Raw genomic sequence first — 18,239 nt, 5'->3', positions numbered from 1 at the left:
AAACCTTGATACATAAGGCCATATAGTATGAAGCTAATTGAAAGGACCTCCAGGATATTGAAACAAAAGCCATATAATGAATGATTGTTGTCCTTAATGTACTATGTTATCTCTCATCTCTTTTGCTGTCCCTTGGGTATCTCATATTGTTACAGTTATCTGATATATTTGTTATCTGATATATTGGATTTATTTGTATTTGGTTATTTGAATTTGGATAGGGAGGGGGGAAAACCAAGATGGGGGGGTTGATGGGGGGAGGGTAATGGGGACCAAGACATGTGAAAGGGTATCAATGTATGTGAATTAATGCACCTTCTATCTGGCAAATATCATGTAACCCTTTTATTAATTATAATAAAAATATTAAAAAAATAAAAATAAAAATATATAAAAAAGAATATATGTGTGTTCGTTTATACACATGTATAGATATACATGCACATAGACATATATATGTATAGTCATGTGCTACATAATTATATTTCAGTCAGCTATAGGTCACTTTTACAATGGTGATTCAATAAGATTATATTGCTTAATAACATCATAGCCATCTTAATTTGTATATAGTATATAATGTTTTACAATAATGAAATTACCTTTGATAATTGAATATAAACCCACTGTAAAATGAGTCATGACTATGAATATGCACATACAATTTATAATACACATGTGTACGTACAACTATGACTGGGAAAATAAATCTGCTTATCATTTTAAAGAAAAATGAACAAAAAGCCAAGTCTAGTAGTTTTTGAAGCCTAGTTTTGAGTTCCCTATCTAATTTCCTGTTATGTCTCTTACTTGCTCCTTTCCAAGGCTAAAACTCTCAGAAGATGGAAGAAATGGATTTCTTGGGTTATCTTTTGTCTAACTGGAAACTTACCCCAAGGGTTTGTTATAATAAACTTTGAAAACTCCTCTACCTCTCTTCTCTTCAACAATCCTTGGAAGGATGATGGGAGTCAGTCCTTGGACAAACCATTTTTTTTTTGGACAAACCATTTTTATCTTCAGATCGCCTTTCCCTTTCAGAATATAAAGGATTGATGTCCCAGAAAAGAATCTAACTTTCATCTCTGTCATTGGTCCCTCTTCAGTTGGGACAGAGGGTTGTAGGACAGAGCCTAGGATAAGCTTTTATGAACTGGTCAGATTTCTCTTCTTTAGCTAGTTCTGATCAGATTAGCATAATTTATAGTCTCTTCCTGGCCTATTGTTAATTGTAGGGACTCACTCTCCTTGAGCCTCTCTTATTTTATACATACCTTGTTTTTTTACTAATAAGTTCCATTCTTTGGAAATGGGTCTATTCTAATGCAACGTGCCTGTTAAAATGTTTTCATCACAACTTCTTGCTTGAGGAATTCTATAGATTTTCAAGGCATAGATCTGGTCATTGTGGGAAGCTAGACCACCATGCCTCAATGGGGCATCTGGTTATCACTAGACCTATCAGAAAGTCCTGCTTCTTTCTATATTGTACACTTTACAGTTCTCATCCTATCCCTGTTGCTTCCATGCTTAATTTCCTCTTAGTATTCATCTTAGGTGAGAGGAAGGGTAATCTGCTCTGTTCTCTTACCTAACATGTCTTTTCTATCTGCAAGTGGAAGAGAGGAATAGAATGAGAGTTTTGGTGTTTATCCCTACCCCAGTTGGGTCTTATTTCAAGAAGTGTTTCTCAATCCAGGTAGTCACAGACCTGGGGATAATTATTCTCCCAGATCCTTACTTCCTGACTTTTCTACTTTGTTCAGCACTTCAAGGAAGAGCTTATTTCATATACCATTTCAGTAAATGACAAGTTATTATGCTTTTTCCAAATGATAGAATTTTCATGTAATTTCTTCATTTTAAAGACCTCTTTAGAGATCTCTCTTGGCTTCAGGATAAAACTCAAACATCTCCTCCTGAAAAGGAAAGTTTGTGATCTAGGATTTTAATGTATCTTCATCTACTTTCATTATGTGGCTACCTTCAACACCTATCCCTATAGCAACTCTAAGCTTTGGACAATGGACCTTTTCTAGGTCCATGCCTTTAAGCATGCTTTTCCTCATCTTCAATTCCATGTCCTTCCTTCTTCTGATACTGGATGCTTTAGCTGAAATGTTTTCTGAGAAAAATTTCCAGTAATTTTTATTTTGTTCTAGGCAGAATTAGTTTCTCCCTCTTTTATACTCCTAGAGCACTTGTTTCTATATCTATGAGAAGATAGTTCTTGCTACTTTGTAATTATTTATTTAGTTGACTGCTCTTTGGTTATTAGACTGTGATTTTTTTTGAGGACAGGGACAATGCCTTTATTAAATTTTTGTTTTTTCAAAACCTGGAATATTGTAGCTTCTCAACTGTTTATTGGCTGAATAGAGAAATAAATGCATAATCCGATTTGAAGAGGGAAGATTCCACCCCTGAAGATTCTTCTTCCTTCGTTCTCTTTTCTGTCACTATGCTGGATTTTCCTGTTTTAAAAGGTGTGCTTCAGGTCTCTAATATGTACTGGCAGCTCTACAGGAAAGAGTCTCCCATTACTTCGTAGCTTACTCTTGACCCTTGTAGCTCCCTGAATGTGTCTTTATGCCTTTCAAGGAGGGATTATAGGCTGTTAACCCTTGACAGATGTCCTCTTTTGGCTGGAGAGTGAAACGTCTCACAAACTGTTTTTCCAAACAAAGTTGGAAAAAATAATTTTCTTTTGGCTTTTTTTCTCTTCCTAAAATATGACTAGGAGAATTGACTATGGAAAGATGATGAATAATTTCTTTAAAAGAAACACTATCAGTCCCATCTGAATTCCTAAAAGCCAGGGTGTTCACAGCTTTCCCTTGTTGTGTCTTTGTGGCAGGAGCTGTGGGTCAGTGGGTGGTCTCCCAGCACCCACCATCCATGCCATGCACCACAAGTGAGTTATGAGGAAGTTTCAACTGTAAGGCTTTTCCCTGCTCTAGTGGTTTTCATCCACAGCCTTTAATGTCACTTTAACAAATGTTGCTTTAACATAGTCCTTTGTGGTTTAGCAATGATATATTTGTTAGCCATCATTGAAGAGGGAGAATTGACTGGAAGCTTCTAATTTTTAAAAATGTGAATCACATGCATTTTATAGACAAATAGCATAAGCTACAGTAATGTCATTATTTGGACCATATAATTTGTTAGATGCACACAGTCTAAGACATTCGCTGTGGTGTGTTCCCCTCCCTTCTTTTTTTTAAAGGTAAAATGGTGGTACACTATTATATAGTTGATATGAACATTAACAATGTAGTAAGTAGGACAGCAAGTTCTTAGGCTTAGATGTCACACAGGTATGGGTTTGGATTATGGTTCTGCCTTCTGACTATGTGGGACCTTGGTATCATCCCAATTATGGGTCATAATGTCTACTTAGTATTAAAATATAGTATATATGAAGTTCCCAGTATAGCATATGGGAACATACAACATATATTTTTGTTTCCAAACTCTTCCATCCCCAAGAAAATGAGGCTTTTGATAGTTCAAATATGAAAACAGGACTGAGTTAAAATATACCTCCTATGAATTTTTTAACTCACAAAATTCCCAGGAAATGTGACATATGGTCTAGTTTAGAAGTAAAAAAAATCAATGAAATAAATAATCTCTTAGGGTTAGTTTAGTGCCATGATTCTTTGCCAAAGTGGCAGAAAGCACCCAGGTACAAGGTGCCCCTCCAGATTCCTGGTAGTGAATGGATTGTCAGTTGGAGTACAGAAGTGGTATCCTAAATCATGAAAAATGGATATTAGGAATGAAGGCTGATATTATGCCATTTCCTGCAAGTCTGTGGCCTGAATTCCATTAGGCTCATTGCCTAGATATCCCACAGGCACCTCAAAACTCATCATTTGTCAAACTGAACTCATCATCTTTCCCCTCCCCCAGACTGATTCCTTCCCTCATATTTCCTGTTTTGGTAGATGGCAATGTTATCCATCTCAGCACTCTATTCAGACTCTCTGGCTCCACCATCTTGCTCTTCAACTACATCAAATCAATCTCATGATTTTTAACTACCAAACTCCTCTGGCCTTTTCTTTTTCCTTTATATCTACCTTGGTTTGGGTTCTTATCTATACTCAGGCCAATGAATATGGATAAGCTCTGTTTTTTCCCAGTGTATCTTGAAATTCATCCTTCCTAGAAAAGCTAAAATATAGTAAGACCATATCATCATTTTTCCTTAAAGTCATTTCATTACTCCTTGTTACTCACCTTCTTAGGATGAAATAATCAGCCCATTATGATTTTGACCATTTTAACATTTAGCTTCCAGAAGCCACTAAGCATCTATTACAATGAGCTATTAAGAATATACCTAATTGAGTGGTAATTTTGCATGCATCCAAGCCTGTGTCCATGCCACTCCCTTTGCTTTCAGAGATTTTCTTTTTCAGCTCTATCTTTTCTTTCACTTTGCAAATTTTTGTTTATCTTTCCCAATCCAGCAAACACACTATCTTTGTAAGGGAGAACTCCATTAGCTTACATCTACAGCAGTGTTTCTATAGGACTATTGATGTAGATGTCTTATTCCCTATTACATTCTTAGCTTCTTGTGGGCCAACTTGCATTGCTACTGTCTGTATGTGCAGTCCCAGAACAGTACCTGGAATACAGCGGTAGTTCATTATATGTTTGTTGAATGAAGAATGCGGCAAAAGTATAAAGTATTAAGATTTTTTTCAGTTCTATGGCATTTTGTCTTTCTAGTCCACTTAGTATGAATCACACAGCTAAGAAAATCAGTAAAAATCAGATTTTCTTATAATAAACAGGTTGTTAATTGGAACTGCTCACAGGCTCAAGATAAACCTTCTCACTACATTCTGAGCAAATCCTCAAGGGGCCAGATCATTGACAAAATATCTAATGATATTTCTTTTCTTTTCCCAGAACAGTGTTTATAGTGTTCCTTATAGGCCTCCAGGAACCTATATAGAGGGAACCTATCTTGCTCCCACCCAAGAGATGGTGGAGTGTCATTTCTCAGTAGTTGGTCTTACGTAAATTGTACTACTTTGCCTCAGATCAACTCTACTTGTCCAGATCTCCAAAGTTCTTCCTGTAGGTCAGCCTTTCTCAACACTACAAGTAATCCTCTAGAGGAATATCATGTGTTTTTTTACCAAAATGTTATGTGCTGTAGGAAATAGAAGGCTAAGCTTTTTTTGTCATTTCTACCTTGTTATATCAGTTTAGTGCAAGAACGTGCACAGATTCAGTTTTCCATAACTGGTCAGCAAGTTTTTTGTGGTTCATGTAGCCCATTGGAAGGACCATGGTCAGTTTGCCAAATCTCAAATCCTTCCATGGGGACAGGATGACTTATACAAGTCAAACTGAAATATAGGGCAATTCTTTATTCTGTTATAGCTTACAAGTTCCCATAATTCACACCTTTTCAAGTTTCATTAAAATTCCCATGTCATTATTAAAATTTTCCTGAGTTCTGACTGAATTTTCAAAAACATTCTCTCCTTCTCAGAAGTGCTTAGTGTATCTCAGTCTTTTATTCTGAAACTACACATGGAGAATAGAAGTCCCTACTTACAAAATAAAACCAAAACAAATTAATGCTTGGCATTTCTCTTATAGGAATATGATCCTATGAAGGTGCTATTGATTCCTCAGTTGGTTGATGCCTAATGATGGAAGTAGTATGGTAAATCTGCCTCTTGGAATGCTCTAATTGCTTTGGGATAAGACAAATTCTGTCATGATTCTTACTAAAGCCTGTTAACGTTTTAAAAAATTGCTGGTTGTACTGAAATAAAACAAACATTGATATAGAGAGTATATTAATCTCCAGCTATGGGTGATACTTCTTCCTGGTCTCTAGAAAGTGCCAGTAGAATCAAGCCCAGTAAAGCCATGTCTAGTAGTTGACATGGTCTCCTCAATCAGTTTGATTGGCCACAATATGACAATAAGGGAGGACAAAAAGCGTGTGTGTTTGTCTAGAGAGAAGTATCTTGAAATCAGAAGCTATGAAACCCAGGCTTTGGTCTATGGCTTATTTTTCATAGAAAGTGATGGTCTTATATTGCTTTTAGAAATAAGATATAAGAGATAAAAGGTAGGCAAAGCTGGATTTTAGTGTATTACTATGCCAACTTCATCTGTAATTCAGTATTTATGTATTATCTCTGTGTTCTAAGCAGCACTGCATCAGTATCAACTGAGAGCTTATGAGAAATGTTTATATTCCATCTCCTTCCCACATGTACTGATTCAGCATTACTGGGTTGACCTCTATGAATCCATATTTTACAAGGTCTCCAGGTGATTCGTGTGTATATTAAAGTTTGAGAAACATTGTTCTGGGGAACTGTATCCAAAAGTATGTGTTCTGTAGATTTTTAATAGGTGCCAGATTAAAAAATGGTTTCGATTAAATGAATTTGGGAAATGCTAGGCTACTCTTTCTTTGGGGGTGGGGAAAATCTCCAGAAAAATCTCTTGGATTTTTCAGAGCCATTTATATTGTGTTCTGCTCAAAAGCTTTAGTTAATGTCCCAGCATACTTCAAGTACATCTAAATTCCTTGTCACATTTTCCTCTTCCCTTCCCTTCCTTCTCCCTCTCTTTCTTGCTCTCCTCCCTTTCCTTTCCTTTCCCTCCCTCCCTCCCTCCCTCCCTCCCTCCCTCCCTCCCTGCCTGCCTGCCTGCCTGCCTGCCTTCCTTCCTTCCTTCCTTCCTTCCTTCCTTCCTTCCTTCCTTCCTTCCTTCCTTCCTTCCTTCCTTCCTTCCTTCCTTCCTTCCTTCCTTCTTCTTGAGATGGAAATTAGAGCCTTATGTATGGTAGGCGAGTGCTATACTACTGAAGCTACCTTCCCAGCCTGATCTGGATACCATTGACTTTCTGATATCATCTCTTATCTCTTGTCTCTGTTATTCTTAGTATATATCTTGTATATATTAGTCTCTCAGCTCAGCACTGTGTTTCTCTGAGGCCTTTGCACTTGCTGTTCCTATTGCTTGGAAACCTCAAAATTGTAATTTCTTCAGAGAAACTGCCCCACTTCATCCTTTATGAATTTGTAGCTTCATTTTAGTTCTTTACCCTGATTTCCCTTTATATTCCTCAGTTCTCTGATATATTATTATGTGTAGATGTGTTTATTATATATATCCCATTCTAGGCTGTAAATTGCATAAGTGGTTACTGATTCTCCAGTGTGTGGATAGTCAGTCATATTTATTGGTAAATAAATGAACAAATGGATGGAGACAGAAAATTGTATTATGCTTCACCAAATTATGGAGTAGACAGTAATAAGAATGAAGCAGAGTGTTGACTTGGGAGAGTGTGCCTCATGGAAAGCAGAGTAGACAGAGATTTTTGTCTTTGACCTCCAGAGCTATAGTAGTTATATACTATTATGGTTGTTATTATTGATTCTTCATTCGAAGGCCATTGAGGCATAGGGAAATGAATTTCATATATTATTGCCTGTAATAAGGGAACAACAATAATAAACTTATGCAGCATGAAATACTAGTTAGCTATCCAGTAAAGTTTTTTCCTTAGTTATTTTATGAGTCTTTTATCCTATGGAAATAATTTGCTTTTGTCTTAGCTGTTGCTAGAAAATACTAAAACTTATTCGTTTAGTGCACAGTTTTTAAAATTCTGCATTATTACTACCAGTGTGTTATAGTGATTTTGGTGTTGATTTATCACCTTCAGATTCAACATATTCAAAGCTTAAATGACAAATTTTGTACTTTTAATAAAGGTGACAATATCCTCATAGTCACTGAGGCTGAAAACAAGGTACATTTTCTAGACTTCCCTTTCCTCTTTGCCAATTTTTATTTGTTACTTTTGGTGCTTTTCATATCTATATTTTTCCATGCCCCTTCCTATTTTATTAGTTCTAACTTTACTACTATACTGATACAACAATCTCTTTTGACCTTTGCTTTCAATGTATCTTAAACAGATTCTTTAGCTTTGCTCAATGTGGCCCATCTCTGCTGCTTCATGTACCCTTATTTATTCATATATGGTATAATCAAATTGAACCATTTGTTGCTTCCTTATTCTTTCTGAGTTCTGTTCTTATTTCTCAATAAGCAATAAGAATGCTTTTCTTTTCTTTTTATTTTTTGTTGGTCATGGGGCTTGAACTCTGGGTGCTGTACCTGAGCTCTTCAGCTCAAGGCTACTGTCCTACCCCTTGAGCCACAGCACTACTTCCAGTTTTCCAGTGGTTAATTTGAGATAAGAGTCTCATGGACTTTAGTGCTCAGGCTTGCTGTGTACTGAGATCCTTATATCTCAGCCTCTTGAGTAGCTAGGATTACAGGCGTGTGCCACCTTGCCTGGCGTTGAAAGCTTTTCTTTTTATATATGCTTATTAGTATGTATAATACTTCAATGCTTATATTGATTTTACTCCCTTTAATGCAGGCTTTCTTTTTTTTGTTTTTGTTGAGAAAATGTGTTTTTCTTTTGAAATATTACTTAATACTTACGATTTCTGCACATCATCCTCATTGTAAAATAATTTTATATTTCTTTTTGGTACAGGTCTTAAGACTTAACCTCAGGGCTTAGGCACTATCCCTGAGCTTTTGTACTCAAGGCTAGCACTCTTAACACTTGAACAACTGGCATTTTGATGTGTAATAGTAGATAAGTGTCTCTTGGACTTTCCTGCCTGAGCTGGTTTGGAATCATAATCCTCAGATCTCAGCCTCCCAAATAGCTAGGATTACCAATGTGAGCCGCTGGCACCCAGTTTTTGTTTTCTTATTTTATTCCTACCACCACTAAAAGTTTATTTAGAGTAAAGCTTTTATCTTATTAGATGAATAAGATAAAACTATATGGTAGTGACCCAATAGACATGAATAGATTTGAAATAGCATACTTGCACTAAACAAAAATTCTTAAGAGCAATGCTGTTATGTCATAGACTTATGAAATTCATTGACTGGAGAGCTCATTAAATGTCTGCATATACATCCAGCTATTCTAAAGTAATAAGGCCAATCCTATTTTGTGACACAGAAAAAGTGCAGAAAAATTAAGTGATTGTCAGTGTCATACAATAGGGGATTTAGGGGACTCTGAACTCTCAAGTTCCAGTCTGCCAGTCTGCTTCAGGCTTCTCTTAAGAGCTCTCCCTTCTCGGGAAAATAACACCTCTTGGCATCTGAAATGCTTGAAACAAGTATAACTGAAATGCCTAAGCAAATTATTCTGAAGTGATATATTCAGATTTATTCAGCTACTCCTAGTTTAAAATGAGCCATCAGGTAGTTGCTTTGTAATCTTCTAAATCTGATGGCCAGGGAATAGTCCAAATAGGATCTGCTTCTGTTTCACTCATCCACTCACACAGTCTCCACAAATTATACAACTCATCTGAATTGATAGAGCCCATGCTAATTGCCTCTTACTGGCCTGTTACAAAGAAGTACCAGAAAGGAGGCAAAGCCTTCCTATCCACATTCTCACTAGGCAGTAGGGGTCTGCAAAAATAGAGAAACTGGAGCCCAAGCTATTCATTTTTGGAAGTCAGAACATCTACCATTCAACACTCCATGTTAAAATCACAATGTTACATCTTGGGAGTCTCTGCCCATTTCTCAAATTGTTGGAAATTATGATTCCATTTAATAAATCACCACTACTTATTTTTGTAGACTTTTCTCTTCAAAGTGGTATGAATTCTGTGTTTTAATTTTATTATATTTTCCTAGTTGGAGGTGAAAGGGCATAGAGAAAGAAGGAAAGAGGAGGAACAGTGCTTTTTAAGAAAACATTGTTTTTGTATCTATATTTAAGAAACCAAAGGAGAGACAGAAAGCAGAGTCTGATAATTGAACTTTCAGTCTAGAATTCCTTCCTCTCCATTAGGTCTTTGCTAGATTTCAATAATTATTGCTCAGACACATAGTCTTGGAGCTTTGCTTTTTCTCCGACTTGTACACAGTTCTAGGAAGGGTTGTTGCCAAAGCCATCATGTGATTTATTGACCCTCCACTGGGACAAGGGGGAACAGATATAACTTTGTGATTTTATTATAAGGAGGCTGGGTTAATATTTCTAGGTGAAACAAGCTACTATACCAAGTTCAAACATCTGAAGAGGGAGGTTAAGAAATCCTGAGTGTGGGGTGTAAGGATTATTCTGTCCTGGGGCTGTACAGACGTCGTCTGAGGCAGGGAGCAGGAGAAGAAAGGACACATTGTGACCCATTTCCAACACCTCCTGTGTGTACAGGCGGAAGTTCCTTGCCTGCAGAGGGACACGCGTGGAGGAAAAATAGGAGAGTTACAACATGGCACTTACATAAACAACACCAAACTGGCATAAAACATCTAACAAAATTACACAACTTCAAGCTTGGAATTTTTATACAACATAAATATTAGGGCTCAGCCCATTTAATAATGCTATATAAAATCAAGATTTAAGGCAGTAATGTTCCACATAAACTCTGAAAACAACATTTATGCTTCTTATAAAAGTAGAAAATGATTGCATTCTGTGGACTTTTCAAAATGATGAATATAATTACATGAAGCAACAAAAATGGATTGAATTAAAAATCCACTAGTTTCAATTTAAATTGGTTAAGGGGGAAAAATGTAGTTTCTGGCCAAGGACTGAGAAAATTTTACAAGTATTAAAAAAAATGTTGTATGTACTGTTAGGCAGTTGGCAGCCTTTTCCCAACATGTATATGGAGCCCAAGAGTTATCAATGAAATATCAGTTGCTTCAAACCTGTGAAGTCTAAGAAACTTTTTAATAGTATCTACTGTCACAAGTAGAGCTGGAATTTTTTCCCTTGTAAACATAGGGATATACATAGAATAATTTAGTTGTTCCCGTTGCTTTTTGTAGGATATATTTAACTATTTAGTCTTCATCATTGTTGGTTGGTTTGGACTGGTCTTACAGTGTTGACTTAAAATCAGAGCACTACCTCAATAAAAAAGATTCTTTCCAAATCGAATTGATTCTTCTGCTTCTGTCATTGTTTTTTTCTTATTAAAAGAGAGCCAGTAACTTCTGTTATTTTAATACATGATAAACTTGGTCCTTTCTTGTTGCAGAAACCATGTTGTGCATGTACACATACACACATAACACACATAGAGGCAGCTGAATGCTACATCATGTTAAACTCCTAGACAGAGCCTTACAGAACTAGCCTTTACTAGATCTTTTCAAATCCAACAGTTTTCCTTAAAGGTACTTGTTTGTGGACTTATAATGTTCACATTGGATTTAAATAAGAATATTTTGATATGTAATTCTTTATGTAGAGACATTATGACATAACTTGGCTTTTGTTTTAGACCTCACTACTATTATTCTCTTATTCTTAAATAATTTATCTGCACATATTGCCATACACTTTTTGTTTATGCATGCACACACATGCCCACGTGAGCACGTGCACACACACACACACACACACACACACACACAGATTTTTCATGCTAGACTGAGATTGAGCCTGTTGTCTTTTGAAGTATATTATATGATTTTATCTTGATCATTATATTGGGATCTGGAAAACTTAAAAAAGGCCAATACAAAGTAGGTAGGGAAAGAAGTAGAAGTGCAGCTGAGGCTACTTGGAGGCACTAAATTCATAATGGGCATGCACATGCAGAGTGGTATTTAAATAAATGAAAACAAACTTGCACATTTGTCTCGAATAAGTTTTACCCTAAAACACAGTTTCTGTGATCCATAAAAAGAAGATAAAAATGGTAAGGTCTAGTACCTGGTGTAGAGGTATATTGATCTGCTTAAGGAGAGCTTTCACTGCCATCTGGAGCTCGTAGAAGAACAATTGCATCGGGCAGTCAGAAGTATGATCCATACTTTCCATAGATTCAGAGCCAGAAAGCTTTTGGATCCATTCCCACTCCTCTCTGTATATTGAGTCAAGTTAAAATTAGAAATATAACAAAAGTTCAGAATATAGCTCAGAACTTTCTAAATGTAAAGGTCCAGAACCTGGATAACCAATTTTTGAAGGTTAAACAAGACCTATGTAATTCATGAAATTCAAATGAGTTTTTCAATCTAAATGGAATTTAAAACAAGATATTTCTAATTAATTTACTTTTTATTTCACCTAGCAAGCCCCATATACCTAAGAACAATAGATCTGATTTGTATTGATCAGTTTTTGAGACTGAAGCTTTCGAGTATTCGAAATAATTCCCTGACTGTCCTTATTCTTTTCCTGTAGATTCTCTGTAACTTTTTAGAGTCTACATTTTTACCACAGGGGCATCTGCTGGTTAATTCTGCAGTTGGGTAACCACAGGATTTTGATCCAACTCAGGCAACAAACCACATGGCACATTTCAACTCTGGCCTGCTGTAATCATGGGGACTATTTTGGTTTCTTTCCCCATCCAAAAGCTTGAGGAAAATCACAAACAGGAACACAGACAATTTCAATAAAAGGAACTAGAGGACACACATCACTGCTTCCATCCTCCTCCCAAATCAGTTAATCTTTTTTTAAATTCTACATTCTCTAGAGTGCTTCCTAATGAACTTTTCCAAATGTCACACAGAAGGGAAGGGAGAAGAATGATGGTGGTAGGAAAGCACATCTGATTAGTCCCCCCCAAAGGTTGATCTTCAAAAGGAACTTGAAAAGAGCAAGGTAAGTGCCTCTTGGGCAACATTGTCTCCACAGGTAATTTAGTGTTAAGTCACTCAACACATTCAACTGGCCCTGTTTCTTCTTCAAAATCTACAGGGAGTAGCATTGTGTTCTTAAGAGCAGACTATAGAGGAAAGGCAGCCCTCTTTCCTAGTGATGGAAAAAGAGGAGGTCCTGACATGTGTTCCCACACTAAAAGCTCCAAAGGCTCTTTCTGAAGGGTCATAGGTCCATGGGTTCCAATCTGTGGATCAGAACACCAAATTGATTGTGGCCTGAGCTTAAAATAAAATATTAAAATAAAATATAAAACCTCAGTAAGAGGAAAAAAAGTCATTTAGTGGTCTGAGTATACATTAAAATCTGCTTGAAAATCATTGCTTTTTTCTCATCACTAATATTGAACTGAACAAGAGGTTGATCACTAGCATATGTATACATATCCCAAATCTAAAGTAGAGTTTCTAATCAAATTAGAAAATGAATCACCAGTAATAATTGATGAAACACCTCTACTGCTGACACCTTCTGTACAAACCTTGAATCCTATTAGCATAACCACTAGAAGATGAGTCTAAGCTCTTTAAACACAAATTTAGAAATGTTTAAAAATGATTTCTGTCAATCCAACCCACAAGTGGCCCATGTAACCGTTTAAGGATTCTAAATATAACAAAATTTTACTGTTGAAGTAACCACCAGATGGCAGACTTAAAGCCCAGGTCCAGTTGATAAGTGAAAGAAAATATGGTGGTCAGTAAGTTCTCTTGAGTGACAATCATCAACATCATTATTTCCTTCTCTATTTGATCATGTAAACCTTGTGAGACATTATAAATTCCTGACATTGTGTGTGTGTGTGTGTGAGTGTGTGTGTGTGTATGTATGTGTGTATGCCAGTAGTGGGGCTTGATGTATTTAAGGCTAACATTCTACCATTTGAGCAATCAGCTCTGCTTTTTTTTTTTTTTTTTTTTTTTGCTGGTTAATTGGAAGTGAGAGTCTCACAGACTTTTTCTACCATTGCTGGCTTCAAGCTACAATACTCAAATTTTACCTTCCTGAGGAGCTAGGATTACAGGTGTGAACCTCCGACATCTGGCTTAGGGACTAAATTTTAAATTAGCAAGTTCGAGTCTCCTTTGGTTAGGCAAATCCATCGGTGTAACTAGAATTTGAGATTCTAGTTTGAATGTTAAAGCCTGAAAAAATCTGGAGGTTTATTGTATTCCATATTATTTTTCTTTTCTTTATTTTCATGTTGAGAATAATTCAGTTCATAATATAAGACTTTCAGAGGCTTGCTGTTAGGGTTGTAAAGTTGAGCCAGATTATCAAGATTGGGCAACTTTCCCAAAGCTAACTGTAATTCACCAAATGCCAAACCATGGAGCAAACTTCTTGAAGCTGGTGCCTTGTTATTTTCTTTTCTTCCCTAAAGAACCATAAAGGTATGTGATAAACATATAAGGCTCTCAGGCTGGGAGGTTAGGGCTAGGGAGAAAGAGAAATGGGTGGGAGGCCTATACAATCAGAAAAAATTGGTAGTTCTCCCAGATCCCATTCCCATAGATGAGATTAGACACAAAAAGAAAAAAAAATAGTGTAGTTATTTTAAATTAGGAATAATGGTATGGAAAGTCAAGGTCATCTGTTCATTAACCATTTGAGTGTTTACACTAAGAGAGCCAACAAAGGATAGTGCCCTTCTAATGTATTTGCCTTGCCTATGGATCAACACTGCTTTTTTTTATCTAATACTAAAGTTCAGCTTTGCCACTGTTCCAATGTGCTGTGGGACATCTTGCCACAGAAGCTACATTAGCAAGTAAAACTTCACTTTTCTTTACATTAGATTGGTTACTTCATGTTGTTGCTGGGAAATGCGAACACTTGACAACTTACTTGGAAATATTATTGTTTTCCCGGATCTTCACATGGCAGAGAATGTTGGGCAGCTTTTGAGTCACGAGGACTTTGATCTGATCCACAGAGCTACATAGCTTTAGGTAACCTAGGTATAATCCAGGAGAGAGACGCTGATGACTCCTTTTGTAATAGGAGAGAATGTCCTGCAGGGTGAAACAAAATTAAGTGAACAAAAACACCTTGCAAAGAAATCTGACTTGCAAAGAAATCTGTTCTTTTCTAAGTTTGGGCCTGCTATGAAAAGGAGCTGTGACAAATTAGGTAAGAACCCTCACATACTGCCGTGAATGCTGGGCAAGTGTTGGTGTCACAACTAATCTTCAGAAGAATTCCCTTCCAAACCAGCATCAGTCTTTCGACATATTTTGCATGGTAATTATTTCTCATATTTCTGTACAAAGGATAGGTTTGTGGGTTGTGATTGGGAATAGTAGAGGCAGATAATAAAAGACAGGATTCATAATTTCCCTCCTTCAGATAGTTTCTATTTTTAGATGGATGAAAAAGTTGATAGTTGACAATGCACAGGACTCCATAATTCCAGTGAATTAAAATAGAAAAGCCTATTTTAAATAAACCATTAATAAGCTAAAATTTTAAGTAGTTAAGAAAGGCTTGGTTGATATTTTTGGCTTAGAAATTTATAAAGAAAGGTCTCAACAGAGACATTTGATCTTATTAACATTTAATTTCAGTGGTAACTGTTTACCAATTTAGAGAATGAACTAAAAGTTAAAACTTATCGTTGGCTGAATTGTTTAAATTATATGATATCTGGTGCTACCTGCATATTGACATTTGCAATGTCATCATGAAGAGAGTAAGTTTTTCAAAAGTATTTGAATGCCTGTTTTTATCCTGGAACCTTAAAAAAGTTTTGATATTCAAGTGATGTTCTCATGAAGTTCTTGTTCATCATATATTCTTCAATCATTAATTGGTCTACCATTTCTAAAATCTCAATTGTCAGTGGCTTTGCACTGAATTGATTAGGTCTCTACATTATCTATCTTTCTTAGTTTCCTAAAATTCTATTTTGCCATGTAGTGAAATTGTACTGAAATTTTATTGTATTGTCACATTAAAATATGACACAATCTGCAGAAATTGAATGAACTTGTTAGCATAACAAGTGCCAGTCGAGTTATGCAGAATGGGATGTTGAATGGAATTTTGTTTTATAGATGATCAGTTCTCTAATAACTATTCAGATTGTGACTTTCCTTTCTGTACAGCTGCAGGGACTCAGATAATGAACTATTGGAAAATAGAGCCATTCCTTTCCTACTCACTTCCTATATTGGTGCATTAGACATTTTTTTCTTTTCTTTTTTTTTAAATGGGTCATGGATCTTGAACTCTGGGCCTGGGCACTGTCCCTGAGCTCTTCAACTCAAGGTTACTGCCCTACCCATGGAGCCACAGCCCCATTTCCCATTTTCTAGTGGTTAACTGAAGATAAGAGTCTCATAGACTTTAGTGCCCAGGCTTGGCTTTGAACCATGATCCTCAAATCTCAGCCTCCCGAATAGCTAGGATTACAGGTGTAAGCCACTGCGCCCAGCTACATTAGATGTTTGTAAACTTAGGGCAGTATGGGGTGGGAAACAAAGGGGATGATGAATCAATACTGATTAGAAGGAAAAGCTTTCTGTAGGCTAGAATTTAGCCTGGTTTCCATAAAGATTTTAATAACTATGAGTAAACGTCAATTGTATCTTCACAAAAATGAAAAGTAGACTAGGTGCTAGAAATGTTAATTATCTTGTTTTAATTTTCTATAGTATATAGCATATCAAAATATCATTATGTGTTCTAAATATTTACAGCTGCATTTTTTCTATCAATAACATTAATAAAAATAAATATTTGAGTTGGGCTCTGGTAGCTCACATCTGAAATCCTAGCTACTCAGGGTGCAAAGCCAGCCCAGGAACTAAAAGCTCATGAGACTCTTATATCCAATTAACCATCAGAAAACCAGAAGTGATGCTGTGGCTCAAGTGGTAGAGCACTAGCCTACCTGAAGAGCTCAGGGACAGTGCCCAGGCCCAGAGTTCAAGCCCCATGACTGACATACATACATACATACATACATACATACATACATACATACATACATACATAAAATAAAAATAAAATAAATATTTAAAAGGACCTCCAGGATATAGAAACAAAAGCCATATAATGAGTGATTATTGTCCTTAATGTACTATGTTATTGCTCATCTCTTTTGGTGTCCCTTGGTTATCTCATATTGTTATAGTATTTCACCTTCTTATCTGTTATATTGTATATATGCTTATTTGGTTATTTGAAATTGGATAGGGAAGGGAGGAAAACAAGATGAGGGGTGGGGTGGGGGGAGGGAAATAGGGACCAAGACATGAGAAATGGTATCAAAGTTTGTGAAGTAATGTACTTTCTATCTGGTGAATATAATGTAACCCTTCTATTAATTACAATAAAAAGTATATGGAGAAAAATAGTTGAAAGAATGAAATGAAGGGAGTCAACTCTACAGTAAATATAGAGAAGGTAAAAAACAAAGTGAAAACAAATACTTAAGTTTGTTCAGTATTCTAAAAGGAAAAGGAATGTATGAGGCTTCTTGGGCCACTATATCTGAAGGAATCATTCCTCTTCTATAGAACTAATCATCTGTAGCATATAACATATTCTGTGTACTGTTTCCTATATTCCTATATTTTTGGTGAACACTGCTGATATCACTATTGATAACACTACTGTGTGATATGTCTAGCACTATGGGAAACATTCAAGTTTCAGATAAACATGATATGATCCAAACTATTGTGGAAGCTGAAACAAACAGATTGGTAAATAGATGATCATAGTATACTGAAATTACTTTTTAAATAGAGATAGTATAGGCTCTTGTGGAAGGAATATTTGTCTTATATTTTTATTTTCTGCTTTTTCTTTATTTTGTTTCTGTCCCTTGTCTCTGTATCTGTTTCTCTTCCTTACTCCTGTCTTAGATGGAGGTTAAGCTCAAGACCCTGCACATGCTAGGCAAGTGCTGTACCACTGAGCCATATGCCCAGCATTTTTGTTCTGTCCTTGAACAAGACTATGGAGTTAATGGTAGGGCTGATTTTTTTAAATTGCTCTGTGCTCTTTTATACAAAAATACAATTATTTTAGTTTTATACAAAAATAGTTTGTTTAAAATAGGTATATAACATGTACAAATCAGGTCAGAGTAGAGGAATATCAGAAGTTACAAAATGAGAAAAGTCACAATTGGTTGTGTGTACAGAAAAACAAAGACTAACCAAAGCAAAGACATTTGACAAAAGTTAAAAATATTTTATTGACAAGATGGAAGATATTCTTACTAATATTAGGTTATGGTTAAGAATGAATTTATTAGTATCTTCTATGAAGTCTCTTTAGAACAGATCATAGGTAAGTCATTACTGGAAGAAGTTCAGTCAAGATAGTGTTTTAGGAAATAAATAACCAAAGGGAGAGATAGTTGATGTGGTAAAGAAAAAATAGAAGGATTTTGATTAGCAAAATTTGATGATATGCATCTTAGGAGAATTAGCAGATGTGGCTATAGACCCATAGGTCATTATTTTTGAGAAGTCAT

The 18,239-nt window shown here is 36.0% G+C and overlaps 1 protein-coding gene across 1 annotated transcript in view; it reads right to left on the bottom strand.

The window, feature by feature from the left end:
- Positions 1 to 18,239, bottom strand: part of Ankfn1 (ankyrin repeat and fibronectin type III domain containing 1) — a 158,344-nt gene that overhangs the window by 33,914 nt on the left and 106,191 nt on the right. The window contains exons 13-15 of the mRNA XM_090351739.1: positions 14,597 to 14,763; positions 11,792 to 11,942; positions 10,120 to 10,288 (exon numbers count right to left, since the gene is read on the bottom strand). Coding sequence (XP_090207865.1) covers positions 10,120 to 10,288; positions 11,792 to 11,942; positions 14,597 to 14,763 — 487 coding nt within the window. The remainder of the gene's footprint in view (positions 1 to 10,119; positions 10,289 to 11,791; positions 11,943 to 14,596; positions 14,764 to 18,239) is intronic.

Source organism: Megascapheus bottae, chromosome 17 (assembly GCF_031878675.1).
Source record: "Megascapheus bottae isolate mThoBot1 chromosome 17, mThoBot2.hap1, whole genome shotgun sequence".
Lineage (NCBI taxonomy): Eukaryota > Metazoa > Chordata > Mammalia > Rodentia > Geomyidae > Megascapheus > Megascapheus bottae.
The sequence above is the reverse complement of the archived record's forward strand: the minus strand, read 5'-3'. Positions and strand labels throughout refer to the sequence as shown.